General features: G+C 40.3%; 2 protein-coding genes across 4 annotated transcripts; one reads left to right on the plus strand and one right to left on the minus strand.

The window, feature by feature from the left end:
* The first annotated feature begins 423 nt into the window (after nucleotides 1-423).
* LOC113009511 (uncharacterized) lies at nucleotides 424-3,188 on the plus strand. 2 transcript variants are annotated; one of them, XM_026147827.2, is made up of 4 exons: nucleotides 424-610; nucleotides 1,217-1,310; nucleotides 1,508-1,595; nucleotides 1,696-3,188. In XM_026147827.2, exons 1-4 carry the CDS (start codon nucleotides 538-540, stop codon nucleotides 2,419-2,421), a joined length of 981 nt encoding a protein of 326 aa, XP_026003612.2. In that variant the 5' UTR covers nucleotides 424-537; the 3' UTR covers nucleotides 2,422-3,188. The 2 variants fall into 2 exon arrangements, with proteins under 2 accessions (XP_026003612.2, XP_080147642.1); XM_080291516.1 differs by lacking the exon at nucleotides 1,217-1,310 and having other exon boundaries at nucleotides 441-610.
* Nucleotides 2,593-17,752, minus strand: epyc (epiphycan). Of its 2 annotated transcripts, none has more exons than XM_026147826.2 (10): nucleotides 17,322-17,752; nucleotides 14,529-14,706; nucleotides 8,929-9,091; nucleotides 8,036-8,593; nucleotides 7,566-7,760; nucleotides 6,694-6,834; nucleotides 6,338-6,496; nucleotides 6,027-6,229; nucleotides 5,532-5,627; nucleotides 2,593-3,709 (listed from the first exon to the last, which is right to left on the minus strand). In XM_026147826.2, exons 2-10 carry the CDS (start codon nucleotides 14,697-14,699, stop codon nucleotides 3,539-3,541), a joined length of 1,857 nt encoding a protein of 618 aa, XP_026003611.1. In that variant the 5' UTR covers nucleotides 14,700-14,706; nucleotides 17,322-17,752; the 3' UTR covers nucleotides 2,593-3,538. The 2 variants fall into 2 exon arrangements, with proteins under 2 accessions (XP_026003611.1, XP_080147641.1); XM_080291515.1 differs by lacking the exon at nucleotides 17,322-17,752 and adding an exon at nucleotides 15,976-16,079.
* Between the last annotated feature and the right edge of the window lie 353 nt (nucleotides 17,753-18,105).

Consider the following 18,105-nt stretch of genomic DNA (forward strand, 5'->3'; position numbering starts at 1 on the left):
ATGCAACAAAGTTGCCAAAAAAATAGAGTAAACGTGTTAAGCAGCTTTTGAGAATTAGGTTTAATGGGCAGTAGTAAACATGTGTTGGTATTTTCTACACTTTGGGAAGCAGATAACTGATGAGAAACAAACAATAAACAAACACCGTTACAAGGATAAAGATAGGTGCGGAATTAAAATAATATGCAATTCTCCCGTACAATGGAACAGCATCTTTGCTTGTGCAAAATGTTTATCTCTGTATTAAAATCTGCAACATAACATCATAGATATTTTTTTCCTATGGTGTATTATGAGATACATTTTGTTAACGCTAAACTAAACTAAAATGAAATAAAATGAAATAAAATGAAATAAAAGTGAGCTGACTCTGTCCCTGGAGTCTCCCTGTCTACAGGTGGCGGTAGTACGCTCTTTTCAAACACGAGAGGAAGAATGTAGGGTCCCTCGCAAGGAACCAACAACGGGGGCAAGGAGTCTTTTCCTACAAAGAACGCTCGATAAACGGGCTGACACCAAGTACGAGAAATAGGAAAAATGGAGTACGCAGACCACGAGTACACCAGCAGCACTTGCGATATGCATACGCCCGTGGATTTCACATATAAAAGTAAGGACAAACGACAGAAAGTGATTAAATAAGCTAACTATAGCTTGGAGCTAGCTTGCGCACGTAGGAAGTGAGAAGTACAAGTTATGCTGCCTTCATCGGACACTGAAAAGGGTGTGAATTCCAGAACTCCGACTAATAGAAGAACCAAAATAAAGATGATCTTTAAATACGACTTCGGCACTTTATATTTCTGTTTCTCTTCACCATTGAGTCGAAAGGCTGAAATATTATTGATATGATTTTTGCGTCCTTTCGATTATTTTTCCTCTTTCTGTTAAGTGAATTACATGTCTGTTGACAAGGTTTTTCTTGTAGAAAATCAATAACGCAATCCTGGTAGCAGCCATGTTTTCTTTTTCCAGCGAACGTTTAAAATGACGTAAGTCCAAGTAAAGGCTTACCTTTTCCGATGTACCATGAATGCAGCATTTGTAAAAAAAAATAAAAAATAAATAAATAAAAAGTCTGTTTAATAATATTATTAAATATTATTAAATAATAGGTGTATTTAATTAATAAATAGTGATATAGTATTATACATTTTTCACACACTCTCATATATTCATTTGTAACTTATAGAATTTTTCTCTCTGTCGTTTTCAGTGAGCAAAAAAGAAATCGAAGACTTTGTAAAGCTGAGGGTTTCAAATACCTACCTCTTCTCTGGAAAGAGAAATACTTCTATGTGGGCATGGAGGTATGCCAATAATTTCAATTTCCCAGACACTGAAAAATGCCAACTATATAGATTTCGGAACCAGAAATACTTAAAAAAAATTGTACCTTTATCTTTGCCCCATCTTACTATTACTACCAGTGATAATGGTTCATCGTTGCTTTTGATGTTAGTATAAAATTGTTTTAATCACAAGACGTGGCATATTATATTTTTAGGACCATTTTGAAACATATGGGCTTACACTGTAAGATGACCCATCATCAAGCGTCTAAAAAATGGGAAAACCTGAAGAAGAGATACAAGGTATCCTGCATCTTGTTTGTTTGTTTTCTTTTCACTTGGACAAATAAAGCTTTTTGACAAAGCTTTCTCTTTACTTCCTGCCCTCTTTCTGTCTCCTCAGGAGCTAAAGCATCCCCCAGAAGGGGTGGAAGTGTTTCCTGATGTATGGCCTTATTTCTCCTTGATGGACAATGCAATGGCGGGTCGGCTGGAGGGCAGCGCCCCCATTCTCAAGGCCTTCCCCCACAACAAAGACAATGGGGAGTTCTTGATCAAACCCAAAAAGAAGAAGTTAGCCGCAATGGTGAAGTCTTCTATTGTGGCTGCTCCAACTGAGATTGAATTTCCACTTAATGGGATTGAGGATGGGGAGGTGGTGGCGGAACAGGAGGGACCTCAGGATATAGACTGCATCTTACAAGAGGTGGAGGACGAGAGGAGGACGACGTGCAGTGAGCAACAGGTGGCAGAAAGGGAGAAAGAAGTGATGGAACGGGAGCGTCTGGTGCTGCAGAGGGAGAGAGCAGTGCTGGACAGGGAGATTGCAGTTTTGGATCGAGACCGAGCCGTGCTGGAGAGGGAGAGGGCGGCGCTGGACAGAGAAAAGGCAGTAATGGAGAGGGAGAGGGCGATGGTGGAGAGGGACAGGGATGCCTTGCGCAGGGACCGGCTGGCTCTGGAGCGAGAGAAAGCTAGACTGATGAGCCTTTCCGAAGAAAAAGAAGGGTCTGAGGAAGAGGTTACAGAAGAAAGCAGCAGCAACAGCAGCAATGTGAAAGAATCAGGCGATATGGACAGGAAACAGAGGCTAATTCATTTGTTTGAGAAGCTTATTGAGAATTTTTGAGAAAATCTCAGCTCTAAAATCCTTGCATACACTGGCTTTATCTGCAAAAATTCCCCCCTTTTTTGGCACATTTCTGAGCAGTTCCCAGTTCTCATTTGCCCTCATAAAATTAAAGATCCACATTAATAATTCACCTACTAGTTATCAATAAAAACGTTGAGCCACTCCTAGTTTGGAGAGGTCTTCAAAATGACTTTATTCACTTGTGGTTATTCCATACAGAGCACACAATAGCAACCTGTTAGCATTTTTCTTTACCCCATCCACAATCAAAATCAACAGCTTCCCGTCCCCATATTAAACAATAGTGTTTTGTTGACTGACTCTACACATCAGAGTTGTTGGTATCAGCTATTGTGCATGGTTAAAACATCACTTTTTTGTAGTGTAATATACCGAAAAATTGCAGTTCACTTAAAAAAAAACACCTTTTTCATGATCAGAATATATATTTTTTTATATTACAGTACAGACTTTACAACCACTGAGTGTGTTTAAAATGCACATTTTATTGCATTAGATACTCAATTGACTTTTTATCAAGCTCCAGCTTTGATAACTATATTCTAGTATACATTGCCGAAAGTTATTAGATTTATTATTAATAACATTATATTTTTTTACAAAACAAATACATTTAAAGAATGTTGTCATTTTTCTGCCAACTGTGAAAACGAACACATACATGACATTTGAGGGCTTTTAACAGATTTGTTTTTCTGTGAATACTGCCTGTTGTTCACTTTTAATAAAGTTGTGGGACAGTTTGGCTTTTGACAACATTCTTGTGTGAATGTCTGTGTGTGTGGATATGGATATGAGTATCCATATCTTTTGGTGTGTACGCGTGCTGTTGTGTGCCCTGGGATAAATATCCGAACAATGGGATGAAGATGGAGTAGAGCAGTGAATATGTGCTTGGTCAGCAGAATTACACTCACTAATTTCTGTTTTTTAAGGCTGATAATTAATCTAAATGGTGTTATATCCAGCAGCATGTATGACAGTTTATTGGTAAGGCACTGTTGTAAATGAGATTTTGGATTGACGAGTGAATGAATCGTATGTGGGCTGTTAATATGTACAAATATGTGTGCGTGTGGTTGTATTTGTGTGGTTAAATGAGATCCCCGATGGGTATACGGGGCAGGCAGATGTATGCCTGTGGGGTTCTGCTGAGGTTGATGGGGTTGCCGTCCAGACGGATGTCCTCCAGTGCTCTTCTGATGTAGCTGAAATCTTGGAGGTTGCAGAACGTGTCCTCGTGCATCATTTGAATATTGTTACGCTGAAACAATACAATACAACTTTATTTGTATAGCACATTTAAAACAACAGGTAGCCACAGTGCTTCACATAATCCAATCAAACAGTAGTAAAGTACAAAGGCAGATAAGCTAGCAGCTGGGAGGCATTGATTAACCGAGCATACAAGTACACAAGTACGCACATAAGCAAGCAGGACTTAACGATAAAAACAAGTTTTCAGCCGTGACCTAGGTTGCACCAAAAGCAATTGGTCAGACGATCTCAGTGTTCTACTGGGAGTATACACGCTAAGGAGATCAATAAGGTAGCTAGGTGCGATATTATTTATCATTTTATAAGTAAGCAGTAGGATTTTGAAATCAATGCGGTATTTAATTGGAAGCCAGTGGAGGCCAGTGAGAATTGGGGTGACAGACTCAAACCTATGAGTACCAGTTAGAAGGCGAGCCGTGGCGTTTTGGACGAGTTGCAGTCTATGAAGAAGGGTAGAATGAAGCCCAGTGTATAGGGAGTTGCAATAGTCTAACCTGGATGTGACAAAGGCATGGATAAGCCTTTCTAGATCCTCACGTTGTAAGTTTGGCTTGGCCTTAGAAATTAAACGAAGTTGATAGAAACAAGATTTAATAACAGAGGACACATGCTCTACAAGCTTAAAGGACCCGTCCAGGTAAACACCCAAATTACTCGCAGAGTCGGAACGATAATCAGTGAAGGGCCCGAGGACACCAGTTAGATGGGCTCTAGGGGTATGACTGTCAAAGATTACAATTTCCGTTGTCTTGTCATTAAGGATAAGGGAATTGCTCTGCAGCCAGTATTTAACTTGTCTTATACAATGGAAGAAGCGAAGCATCGATGAAGTATCATCCTCAGTCAATTCAAAATAAATTTGAATAACATCTGCATAGCAATGATAAGAGAGTTTGTACTTTTCAATAATACGACCAAGAGGTAACATAGAGACCCAGCACAGACCCCTGAGGGACACCACAGGTAACGGGGGCAATGGAAGAGGAGTAGGTACCCATCGTGAAAGAGAAGGACCTCTCTGATAAGTAAGATTTAAACCAACTAAGGGCCATACTCGTAATGCCAACCAGATGTCCAAGCCTCATTAAGAGGATATTATGTTCCACCAGATCAAAAGCAGAGGACAGGTCCAACAAAACTAAGACCACGGTGCGCCCAGAGTCAGTAATTAAAAGAAGATCATCGAAGACCCTCAAGAGTTCCGTTTCCGTACTATGGCACAGTTTAAACCCAGATTGGAATTGATCCCAGATGTTATTCGCATTCAGATAGGTCTGAAGTTGTGATAGGACTATCAAGGATTTTTGACAGGAACGGAAGTTGGGAGATAGGTCTGTAATTAGCGAGGTTTGAGTGATCTAGGGAACGCTTTTTAAGAACAGGTTTCACTACGGCATGTTTAAAGGCAGCCGGAACACAACCCAGTGACAAAGAATGATTGATTAGTGATAATATACTAGGCCCAATTACATTAAATCCCTCCTTAATAATGCGAAATGGGAAAATGTCGTAAACAGAGTTTTTTAAACGGTCAATAATTCCCTTAACTAAGATAAAATCTTTATGCATATTAAAGCTAACAATTATAATAAAGATAATAGAAATAGAACTAAAAATAGAAAGATGTGATTTGTTGTCATTGAGCTACACTACACTGGGATCAGGTCCTAAAATTAGATAAATATTACTTGAAATAAACAACAAGAGCATGAACAAAGTCAAAATGCAGAAGCAGCGAGTTAAAACTGCTGAATTAGAGAAGAGGATGGATGGATGGATGGATTTTATGGTTTGGCCAGAGGATATACCTGTAGGTGCAGAGACCGCAGGGTGTCTGGTAGAGGCACTGGGATATAATCAATGTGGTTGTCTGTTAGGTACAGGTACAGCAGGCCAGTCATATCCTGTTTAATGTAAGGAAAGATAATCATTAATGGCAAAGAACCTTAGATATTACCTTTGTGAAAGACATTTTAAGGCACTCATGACAATACTGGATTTCAAACACTGGCTTAACATTAGAATTTTGCTAATTTAGTTGTACTCTTATCCTGCTACTTTCCTTTTATTCTGTTTCCATCCAAAAACACAGTTTCCTGCATTCAGCTGAGATAATACATGTGTGGCTGACAAACTATTGCTCCTTCCAAATGACTATGTCTGTGAAGGTTCTCAGTCATCCAGGTCATCGATGACTTCCAAATGACTAAGAAAATGTTATTTTAATTTCTTGTCGTGAGCAAATACACACAGTTTTACTTGATATGTGCGAGTCCAACTGTAAGTAAAAGAGGTGTACGTACTTTGAATGCCTCTCTATGAATACCCTTTGAGCCAACGTTATTGTGGCTGGCATCAATCAGGGTCATAGTCTCTGGGAAAGACGGCAGCTGGGAGATGTGATTTTCTCGAATCACCACCTCCTCCAGTTCAGGCAGACCCATAAAAGCTCTGTCCTCAATGGATGTTATCTCGTTGTGGGTCAGGTCAATCCTCTTCAGTTTGTCTGAAGGAAGGTGGGAAAACACATCGGAAGAAAAATTAAGCTTGCATTTAAGTTTGCGTATGGTTCTGAACTAATAGTGATGTGTTTTTATTCAAAATGGAAACATACTCATGGAGGCAAAGTCAGACTTGTTGATCTTTTTGATTCTGTTGTAGCGAGCATAGAAGTGAGTGGTGTCTTTGGGGAGAGGGGGCACACTATCCAGATTCAAGTCATCGCAGTAGACTGAACCACCAAGGCATGTGCACAGCAAGCAAATGGGCATACCTGGAATACATGGACAAGAAGAAGGAAAACAGAAAAAGGAAGACATGCCATAGTAGCTTGTTAAAAAGTCCCGAATCCTCCAGAGACAACCATCCACAGGTCAAAGTTAATAAAAATCAGGTCCAAGCACACCAGAACTTTCCAAGTCCAAAGGGGATATAGGTTTTATATAACATTCCCATCTGTTCTATACTGACCTCGTCTGTCAACCACAGGCTCTTCAGGCTTGTCTGGCTCATCAGGCTCACTGGGCTCTGGCAGCTCAGAGCTCACTGACCCTTCTACAGTGCCAGCACCCTCTTGAGGGCTTTGTGTTGTAGGTGGAAGCAGCTTCTCCTCTTGTTAGAGACAAGATTAGGTGTTAAAAATAAAGGTTAGACCATAGACATGGGACAAGACATCTGGCAAACAGTAGCCCATGGTTTGCCGCAGTGTTTTAGCAGTGTTAAGCAAGAGTTTATGACTTTAAATGACAAATGAAAATAAGACTCTGATGTTAATAACATGAAATATGATTTGCAGAGTGGTCGCAAACAGTGTGGGTGTTAGTAAAGAACAAACCGACAGAAACAAATTCAGATGGCTTCTATGGTGGGATACTAAGCTATGAAGGAAAGAACGTTCAGGGAAAGCCACAGGAAGTATTTCTATAATCGATTTTCCCATTCTGCACAACTGTGCCCATTTTTTTTTAACCTTGCATAGTTTATGGGAACCTTGAACATTTTTTATTAAAGTAAACTTTTATATCCTTGTTGTTTCTGTTCTGCTTTGGGGTTCTGAGCCCTAATAATTATCCTTTTCCTAAAAACAATGCTGATAATGTCTTGATGCATTTTCAATCATCCAGGAAAGTAAATCTCCAAAAGTTGATTCTGTTCATCTGGACGAAGCGTTTAGTGGGAGAAACGTTTCGGAGACTGGAGAAGTCACTTGGATGAGTGACGAAACGTTTCTCCCACAAAACGCTAAGTCCAGATGAACAGAATCAACTTTCGGAGACTGCTGATAATGTGAGACATAGCCTTTAGTACTGCCTGTCTTCCCCAAGTCTAGATTTGGTACTGACCTTCAAAAGTGGTGGGGAGCAGAGTTACAGGGACCTCAGTTTCTCCAGATGCAGAGACACTAGAAATCCCAGAGATTCCGGATACTTCTCCAGAGACTCCATCATCTCCCGAAACCTCTGGGATTCCTGAGAACTCCCCAGAAGTACCTAGTGTCTCCTGGGCAATAATGTCTGGAGTGATTGGCAGCTCCTCCTCTTGTTAGAGCCAATGTTTGGTGTTAGGAGTGGTAACGTTGGGAGGTGAAAGGTAAGATGGACAATGAATTAACCAATTAACCAATCAATCACTCTTGAGAGATAAAATGTTAGAAAGAAAGTGATTATGAGTAAAAAAGTCCAGTAGCACAAATAATTATGAACAACATTTAACTACATTAAAAAGCAAAGCAGTTAAATGAAATTTAGGACAATCAACATAAATCCCACAAAGAATGACAAGTTAGATACTAATATGGTGCAACGATACTAACCTCCAGATATAAATGTTATCCTTTGGTCCCCGGACTCAAAGTCCCCAGAAACCCCAGATATTCCAGAAGCCCCTGAGCTCAAAAGATCTCCGGATACCTCAAAGCCAGACTGGTCTCCTGACCCTCCAGAACCCAAATGGAGTTCAGTGGAAATTCCAGAACCTCCAGAGGCAAAATCGGCCGAGGTTCCAGAAATAGCAGATCCCATGAAATCTCCGGATCCCAAGAGATCCCCAGATATCAAGAGACTGCCAGATATCAATGATTGGCTGGATTCTCCCGAGATGTGGAGCTCCTCTGAGGTTCCGGAGATCAGCACAATGTCTCCAGAGCCTCCAGAGCCTCCTGAGGCGCTAGAGACCAGAATCTCTCCTGAGCCTCCAGACCCTGAAGCTCCGGAAGCCCCAGAAGCCCCAGAGGCCCCAGAAGTTCCAGAAGCTCCAAAGGCCCCAGAGACCCCAGAAGCTCCAGAGGCCCCAGAGGCCCCAGACTCTACAGAGATCCAGAAATCCTGAATGATACGAGGTCTATCAGTGGGTGTCAGACGAAGCTCCACCTCTTGTTAGAGACAAGATTAGGTATTAATGAACAGATAGATGAGATTAACACAGTTCACAATGATGATGATTACATGCAACAATAGATGACAAATGGGCACATTTAACCACTGACTGCAAGTTAAATGGATGACATGCACATGGAACTGATTATCACAGGTAGACGATGAGGATGATGTGTTTCGAGGAAAGATTAGTGCCTTCTTTCTAAGTTAAGTAATGCTGCTTTCACACATCCAACGGCCCAATGCTGGACAAGGCCCTTTCTCTTTCATATTTACTGAACTTACTCATGAAGTAGTTCTATGATAAAGACTTTTTCTCCTTTTTTCAGACCTTTTTGTGTGTCTAGGCCCATGAGAACCCCAGATCCTCCCGAACCCTGAGGGACTAGCTGGGGTTTTAGAGGCAACTCTTCTTCTTCCTTCGGCTGCTCCACTTCGTTCTGTGTTTCCAGTGAGCCCTCATATTCAGGTGGGGGCAGTGTTCCAATCTCTATCTGAGGGAAAGACAACAGCAGTGAGTTAAAAATATATGAGAACTGCATTTTAAAATAAACATGATAAAAGATGAAATAAAGCATTAGAAAAGTTACTTTTTTATGGCTCTATGTGACAAAAACTTGCATGGGGACAAAACTGTGTAGTGCTGTTAGACAAATTGTTTCTGATTTTGCCTCTTTACATCAGCTGTTGGAGTTTAAATCAAACAATCAATATGTGACAACTTTAATTCAGGGGGTTTAACAGAAAGTTTATATTAACTGTGCAGGAATTTTACAGTCACCTTATGCATAGTTATATAATTGACAGAAGATACATCATTTTAAATTTAAAAATAGTTTTGAATGCTTGGATGAAAATCATTTGCAGTTTCCTCCCATGAGATTATCTACAGGCCCCTTTTCATCCACTTTTAGTCGCTGCTTGTTTGTGGGGTTTTCTTCACTCAGTTTTGTATTTATTAACTGAAACGCATACCGTGTTCGTTTGAAATAAGATGACTGACTGAAAAATTGAAAAATATCCCATTTCTTTGCCTCGGGAAACTCTTGGTTTGAATTATGCTTTGAGGCTTCGTCTATTTTGAAGCACTGTCTAACCAGTTTTGAGGGATTTGTCTGAATATGTGCAATGAGTATGGTCCTTTACATCTCATAATTCATCCTGCTACTTCTATTAGCAGCCACATCATCAATACAAACCAGTGGCCCATGGCATAAGATTGCCTCTGCCATGTTTGAAACATAATATGGTAATATTTGGATCATGAGCTGTTTCTCTCTTTCTTGATCATGTTTATTTTTCTTCTTCATTTGTCACATATCAGTTAATTTTCTAATGATTTCTGAGCCTATCTATGAAAACTATGCATAACAACAGCTGCAATTCATAAAATTTAAATGAAAAATTTTCCTAAAACCTACTGAAAAGAAGCTGAAAGTCTGGACTGCAATCAGATATTGACTGTTTGTTTTAAATTCCACTGTGGCCGTGTAAAGAGGCAAAACTACAACTGTTGTGGACAAATCAAGGACCTAACTGTACTTGGCATTTTGGCATACAAAATATGCCTCAGCACTGGTGATGTGCAAACCCTGCTCTGTTTACTATCTCAGCACTCATATTTTTCCCAGTTACTTTCACATTTAGTACTCCTGTGCTAAGCTCAGAGTCAGCGCACAGGCACCTGATAATTGCTGTTTGTTTGCCTGTTTGTTAACAAGACTGCGTAAAGACAGCAGTGTCGAATTCTGTGAAACTTAGAGGAGAGGTTGAGCAGACAAAAAAATAATGATCCAAAGATTTAAGAAAAGACACCAACAAAGATCTCCATAAACAGGAAAGTATTTTTTGATTCATAACCTTAAATTTTAACCACTAGATGGCAGCAAATTGTGCTGAAGAAACTATCCACTGCAGAGCGTGCACTATTTATCTAGCTCAGATTCATAAAAAAACTAAAAAACATCCAGTGCTGTCCAGTTTGTAAAATGCAAAATAACCTTTGCTCAGACTTTATAGAGATTCAGCCAAGAACTCTGTTTTATATCTGCTAGTAAGTGACCAGTAAAGCAGCGATACTACATCACAGTAAATATTACAGTATTTTTTTCTATAGTAAAAAGGCACTGCATATTTTACATAATCCAGCACACTGGGCAGCTTAAAGACTGTAAAAGGAACATGCAGCGACAACTCTGAAAATGTCACAAGTTTCACAATACCAAATTACTTTGTAAATCAAGACTTAGCACCTTTGTTGATCAAACAGGCAATTTTAATTGGGGAAATTATAAAAATGAGACAGCTCTGCCAAACCAAGAAAGCTTTATACACAGCTGTGCCTTTTGGTTCCTTCATTAAAGGCTTCGGGTATAGCCATTTGCTATTTTAATTATATTTACAGTCTTTGCAGTTGCTCTTCTGACAGCTCAAGAAACCTGCAGTTCTATTCTTCTCCAGATGAGGGCAGTGAACTCCCACACACTTCACACAGGTAGTACCTGACACTGTATAACGCCCCTCAAGGCTGAGTCAGTCCTTCAAAAAGGGAATGGTCCTTGTGGAACCAAGACTCACATGGTAGCTGCACAGATCCATTTCTCAGCCTTTTTATCTAGTTTTAACCAGAGTAATCAGATATCTGTAAGCTAAGAGGCATCAAAGGAAATGTATGTCAAGTGAATGCAGTCAAATTATTGAGAATAATTAACTACCTGAAATGTAACTGAGGAAAAAAAGGCTTGTACCAATGAAAAGCTATTCATTCATATATTTTGCATTTTAAAGTCTTCCTGAGAAAAAGCTGAGGATACTACAATGAGGTAGGCCTTTAAAACGTCTTGCACTGAAAAATCTAACTGCTGCCCCCCCCCCCCCCCCCCCCCTTTCCCCCAAACATATACACCCGAGGGGAAAGAGGGGGTAACAAACAACACTGAAAAAAAGTTTCTGAAATCCTGGATTTTGGGGAATAAGGGATGTGAAAGGAGAAATGTGGAGCGTTAAGCCAAAACCAAAATGTATAAAATTACCGACCAAGCCAAAATTAAGGGTATTACTGTTATATTAGTATATATGAATATATTCATAGGCAAGTAAAACATGTTTGAGAGTCAGATGAAATCTTTCCAAACAAATTTCACCAATGTCCTCCAGCTTATCGACACAAAATAAGTGAGCAGTTTGGAAAAGTACTGAAAACTCCATAGACACCAGCCATAGGCTCTTAGTCATATGGGGTGCAGCATGTATGTATGTATGTAATATCTAGTCCTTCGAAAAGCCACATGAGTTAAACTCACTTAAACTCTTGCTGAGTGAAAAAGATAGCACACCGTCTACATGCAGAATGTCTATTAAAGGAGCAGAGTCACATTCTGGGAAATTGGATTATTCTCCAAAGCTTAGATAATACTCCATCTTAGTTACACTTTTTGAATCAATCATTTTTCATATAGTTACTTCTAGAGTGCAGGTTGGTAAAACTGTCCTACTTTTGGACAGAGCTATGCTATCTATGCCATCTATTACTCTTCCGATTGTCGTCTTTGCCCTGACAAGCTGCTGGCAGCGCCACATAGACTGTAAATTAAAGATGGACATGGGGTCTGAAACGTGGAGAGAACACAGATTGTGCAAGGTAGTGCATTCAAAAATTCAATTAAACCTGCTTTGCTTCTAATGGCCAGCGGGGGTCAAACCTTTGGCTGCCAAAAGAGGTCTGATTGTTTAGATGTCAATGAGAAAATGTTGCTCACTATGTTGTTTCCATATTCCAGGATGTTCCATGGTTTTTAAAAAAATATATGACAATAGCCAAAAAAGCTTAAATCGGTTAAGCTTTAGCCTGGCATTGGTCTTCTTACCTTACATGAAACATGAAAGCAATAAGTCATATTTTCTTTACACTCTGAACAGTTATGTGTCATTTACCATTGTTCAAAACTTACATCCAACCTCTGGATGGTAACAAAAAACAAAACAAATAAATAGAATCTCTAATTAAGTGAACCATCCAGCTCCTAAGATGTTATAAAACTCAAGAGAAAATAGATAAGAGGCAGACTGAAGATCATGATGAAACTAATGTGCCTGCATGAATCCAAAGTTGGTGATTAAAGCATGTCCAGAGTATTTGAATGCAGCAGACTGAACAAGATTGGCTTGGATAACAAAGTAGATGAGCCTTTAGTTCTCTCAAAAGAGACAAGCCCCGAGGAGAAAGGAGAGAAATACCAAACGAGAGCTGGCCGTGGAAAGTAAAGACTCAGCATTCCAGAGGCATGGAGCTCATCATCGCTCCATTTCTCCCATGAGATCTGATGTTTGTGTGAAAAATACAAAAACCTCTCCTAAATCTTCACTCTTTTTAGAAGAGCGCTCTCTCAGATGATCTGCCCTCTCAACAAAACTAAATGAGAGACCCTTAAAAACTGCAATTATGAGTCAAAGCGTTATGTTTATTCAGCGTGGACAGCATGAAAAAAGATTCTAGTTACTCTAAATGCACTTTGTACTGCTTCTCCTCTTCCGACCCACACAGACTTCCACAAAACCTCTTGAAACTTGCTGAGTAATTTCCGATTTTATTAAACGCAGACATTATCAAAGCCATTCTCTTACAACACATGAAAACATTCTCACACCCAGCAGCTCCAAATGTAACTCTGAGCTGTAAAACTACACATAAAATATGCCAGTGAAGTTGATTAAGGCTAAAAAGCTTGGGTGGCACTAGTTTCTATGGAGGTGGATGACAAAAAACTTTTCATAAGCTGGATTGTGGAGCAGACCTTAGATAAGAGCAGTTTTGTAAGTGCAGTTCACATCAGGTTTGATTTAAGTCACTGGCTCAGAGGGAGCCAGCTGAAAATCTGATGTCATTTTGACACTGCCTTGGACTAATTTCCTTGTCACAAAGAACAATAAATTGACATGAATTCTGGCTATAGCTTTCAATCCCACTGTGTCTGCAAGGCTTGCCACATCACTCTCAGCTTGAGCTGTGATATGAGATTTGAAGGGCACTTCTTGAATTCACTTCTTTCCTTTGTAGCCATTACCGATCTCCATTCATCTTTAAAAGCCGCTCTCCTGCATAGAAACTTCCAGTAACGAGAAAACACCTAGGGGTTTTCTCGTTACTGAAGGTCATCTAGTCACTGCTTTTAGTAAAGATTCCAGCTGTCTAGCCTCCAGAGGACTGACATGCACCTGCGAAATCTGTATGAAGATCTGTTGGAAGCAGATAAAGCTTTAGCTGTGTTTGCCCTTTCCCTCTACCTGTTACTTACATGTATCTGCTTGAAAAGGCAAACATAAAATAAGGTTGAAATCAGCTTCTACACAATAAGCAAAACAGTCAACAGTTCAAAGTGCATCAGCTGCAGTTGGACATCAGTAATATGTAAGTAAAACTGGTGGCTGCAATGTCTAAAATTATTTTGGACGCATAAATCTGGAAAACATTTAGCTTCCCAGTGGCTCCTGGACAGCAGCCGGTTCCCTCTGTGCTCAGTGAACCTGGTGACCTCAAATCAAATTGTCCCAGAAGCCTTTATATTTTAAAACATCAGCTGTCTGTCATGTTGATGTGATAAAATATGATTCATATTTTCTGTCTATCTTCTCAAGTTTTTTCAGTAATCAATCAGCATAAAATTTGTCGCACAATCTTTACACACAGACTAGAGGACATGTGTCTTCTAAATGTTTTTGAGAATCGGCAATAAATTCAACAGACCACATGCTGCTAAATGAAATAAATTCCATGTCTGTGAAAATGCCTTTATAGCGGTTGCTCTAGAGTAAAAAGTTTAAGGTGACCTATTTATTTTTATGATTAAAGGCAAAAGAGTCTGGAAGGGGTTTAAAAGCCTGAAACATACATTTTCTCTTGCATAAACTCAAAAAAGAAATTGTGTTTCTTACCTGAGGCTCACCAATTGTCAGGACATCCTCATAGTCACTCTCCAAATTGAAATTGTCATCATAGTTAGTGCTACTGTATGTGTCTAAGTGCGCTTGCCGGGAAAATCTGGGGCTAGCCACCGCCGCTTTGAGGACGAAGAGTCCGAACAGAAGCCGCACAAGCATCCTCATAGTCCACCTTGATGAGGGCAGAGTCACAAAGTCAGTGGGGAATGTGTGATTAAAAGATTTTACAGACGTATGTGAAGTATAGCACATTACAGGGAAATTACACATTCACATGGTGACTTTTTTTACTTAGTAGTTTATTGTCACTTGCAAAATGTAAAAAATGACACGAAAAAAGACGTGGACAGCAAATTTTAAGAGGTTTCCTTAAATAAAACCCTTTTAAACTGGTTCATTTTTACAGTACAAAGACATCTGTTGTGAGTAATGTGAACATGGTGTGTAGTAAAATATAGTTCCATATGCTGTCGGTGCACAGCAGAGCATGCCTTTGAACCTTACTCCATAACCAGTTCGAGATACTGGAAGGATAACCAGTCTACAGTGCTGCACACCAAAGCTTGACTTTGGGTTCCATCTGTAAGGTCAATGAATTCATTATCATGGTGCAGACAGCTCAGGGGATCAAAATATGAGGGCCTCCTGCTTTGCTTTAGCCAGAGGCTTTCTTTTCCATGGAGCAACCATCTTGGCTTAAATAGGTACTCGTCTGTGGTATGTCAAAGGTCAAAAGTCAGAGTTGATCTGATAATGAACCAGGAGAGGATTTTGTTTAGTCTCATTAAGGCTAAAGAATTTTAGAAATTCACTTTCAGCCTGTGGTATTTATGGCTGAAGTAAAGATTTTGGGGATATTTGATCATATAATGGGATACTCTAAAAGTGGAAAATCAAAATTAGTATGTGTAATTTTTATCATTAGCCCTGGCCTAGATACGATAGCTGCTGTTCATAATCTTCTGCACAGGTCTACTTAGTTCACCAAGGTTGGTCAGTTCTTAAGTATTATTCTAAAGTGGGAAGCACTAATAAGATTAACATATGCTAATTAGTGCTTAATTAGCTGGCACCACAGACAGTGGGCTTACGACTTTAATCGTTTGTCAGTATGCTAGTGTGTCAATGTTCGAAACACTAATAGCAGGTGTAGTCACATTGGAACTGATATATTTTTACAGATTAAAGAGAGTCCTGTAGGCTATCACAGAGAAAGGAGCGTAAGGGAAGAGAAGAAGAAGAATTTGACGAAGATAGTAGACAAGATGTTGGCCCTCAGGGTTAGATGGAGAGAGCGAGGAAAGGACTGAGTAGAAGAGAGCAGCAAGAGAGCAACAAGTGTGTGTGTGTGTGTGTGTGTGTGTGTGTGTGTGTGTGTGTGTGTGTGTGTGAGAGAGAGAGAGAGAGAGAGACAGGTTTCTAAGCTGAATCGACCCCTCACCCTTCACAGAGGGCCTTTATGAGGGCCGGTTGCTGCCTGTCTCAGCACTCAAACTCCAAATTCCACCGAGGTTTGTGGACAGGATGGCAGCGAGTTACAGCTGCAAGGAAAAGCTTCATTCAGCAGCAGCGACACTCAAACACACACACACATACACACAGAGATCCACGTTCATGCACACACTTGGAAAGACGCAATCCTCTCACAGATGCACACTCTGTTTTAACACACCTATCTTTCAGTGAGAGAAAACTGAGAAACCTCTGCTGCTACTATTTTGGGATGAGGACAGATATAAAACCAAAAAAACAGCTTCCTAGGTTATTTAAGTCATGAATCTAACCTTGTCAGTATGAGAGGGACAGAGTTAATATGCAAATCAGTCTCTTCGTTGTCCCTCCAACATCAACTTAGTGCACTCTGCTGAGATAACTTGATCTGACTGGTTATCATTGCTATTTAAACAAACCGCCCGTCATGGAGCTACGCAATCCAGCACAGCTAGACTGAACGAACTATACTAAAGACAGAGGTGTGCTTTTACTCAGGCCATCACAGTGTACAGTGTGTGGAAACTGTATGTATGTAAGACTGGAGCCTCCAGACTACTTCTCTGTTATGCTTGGCTTTGCATTGGGCATTCCTGATATTCAGTGATTCTGCCTTTTCCCCTCAAAACCCACAAGCAAATAAGTGATGCCCACTTGGCTGTTGGTGCAAAACAATCTGGGTTATTTGGACTGCAAGAAGGTTTAATTTGCATTGAAAAAATCCTCTATCAAAGCAGGTGACTAGGCAGTGAGAAAAGTATGGTATGCACTTGTATGTAACTATACTTTGAGGGAGAATATTTGCAGAAAGTTTTCAATTATTTAAGATTCTCAGCAAAGTAGAAGACGTTTTCTGCAGAAGTTGAGCAAAAGATGTTATGAAAAGGTGCTATTTATGCACTTTTTCATGAACACCTGCTGTTATTTCAAAGACTAAGGTCATTTTTCACAAATACATACACTACAGGAATACGTAACGACATTTGAAGAAACAAGGAAAAATCAAAAGCCTTAAATTTGATACTGTGAAACACCTGTCTAACACAACTGAATAACATGTAAAACATTATGGACCCCCCAAAAAATCCCTTAGAAAGCACCTGCATATCTTCAAAAGTAAACCCAGGAGAGAAATTAAAGCCCCTGCCACACCATCTTATTTGTGTTGTAGCTCATTTTAAAAACTCTGAATAGGAGTGTTTTTGGAAGGCTTAGCTGAGCAACTCTTCCTGCCTAATCCTCTGCACCAAAGAGCCATTCAACCAGCAAGATGAAGATAGCACCAAAAACTCTTACCTCCGTCTCCTGCTTTCCCGAATGGTCCCGTCAGCCGTGATGGAGATGCTGAGGGCTCCGGGACTTGGCCAATGGTGAGAGGTCGCACAGGGTGCCTTGAAGAGGGAGGGTGCGTGTGTGAAGTGTGTGAAAGGTGTGTGTGTGTGAATTTGACAAGTGTGTAGACGTGTGTGTATGTATAGGTCTGTGCGCTCTGGCAGACCTGAGTGCCCTGCCGCTTATGTGTGAAGGTAGGCACTGAGACTGATTGGACCAGAGCAGATTGCTTTTGGTCACTCAGAGTGCACCCACCCCACACTGTACAACCACATGCACAACCCTCTCAAACATTACACACACTATACACGCACATGCACACACACGCACACATCAGACACAAAGAAACAGAGAGTAAAGGCCTACCACTGGCAAAATATCCGGCCATCCCTTTTAAGAATATGCATTATTTTTCTAAGAAGTTGGCTCAGTCAGATTGAAATATTTCCCTGTGTTTTCCTCAGGTGAAACTCTGGCATGTGTTGCTTTCATGTATGAGGGGGATCCACGGGGACCTTATACACAATGGGACCTCTGTAAGAAGCCCCTGTTAGCATAGTGCTGAGAGGAAGTCCCTGATTTAGGAAGGCCTCTGTCCTCCTTTTGGGTTGAAGCAAATTTCTCTTTGCACCATCAGCTGCTCAGTGGTCTGCTTTAACTACAAGCCTGATTTTAGTTGTAGGAGAACTATGGATGTCTTAACTGATGGAAAATATTCTGATCAGGGTTCAGACCCCCAAGGCAAGTG

Source organism: Astatotilapia calliptera, chromosome 17, assembly GCF_964374335.1.
Source record: "Astatotilapia calliptera chromosome 17, fAstCal68.1, whole genome shotgun sequence".
In the NCBI taxonomy this organism is placed as follows: Eukaryota; Metazoa; Chordata; class Actinopteri; order Cichliformes; family Cichlidae; genus Astatotilapia; species Astatotilapia calliptera.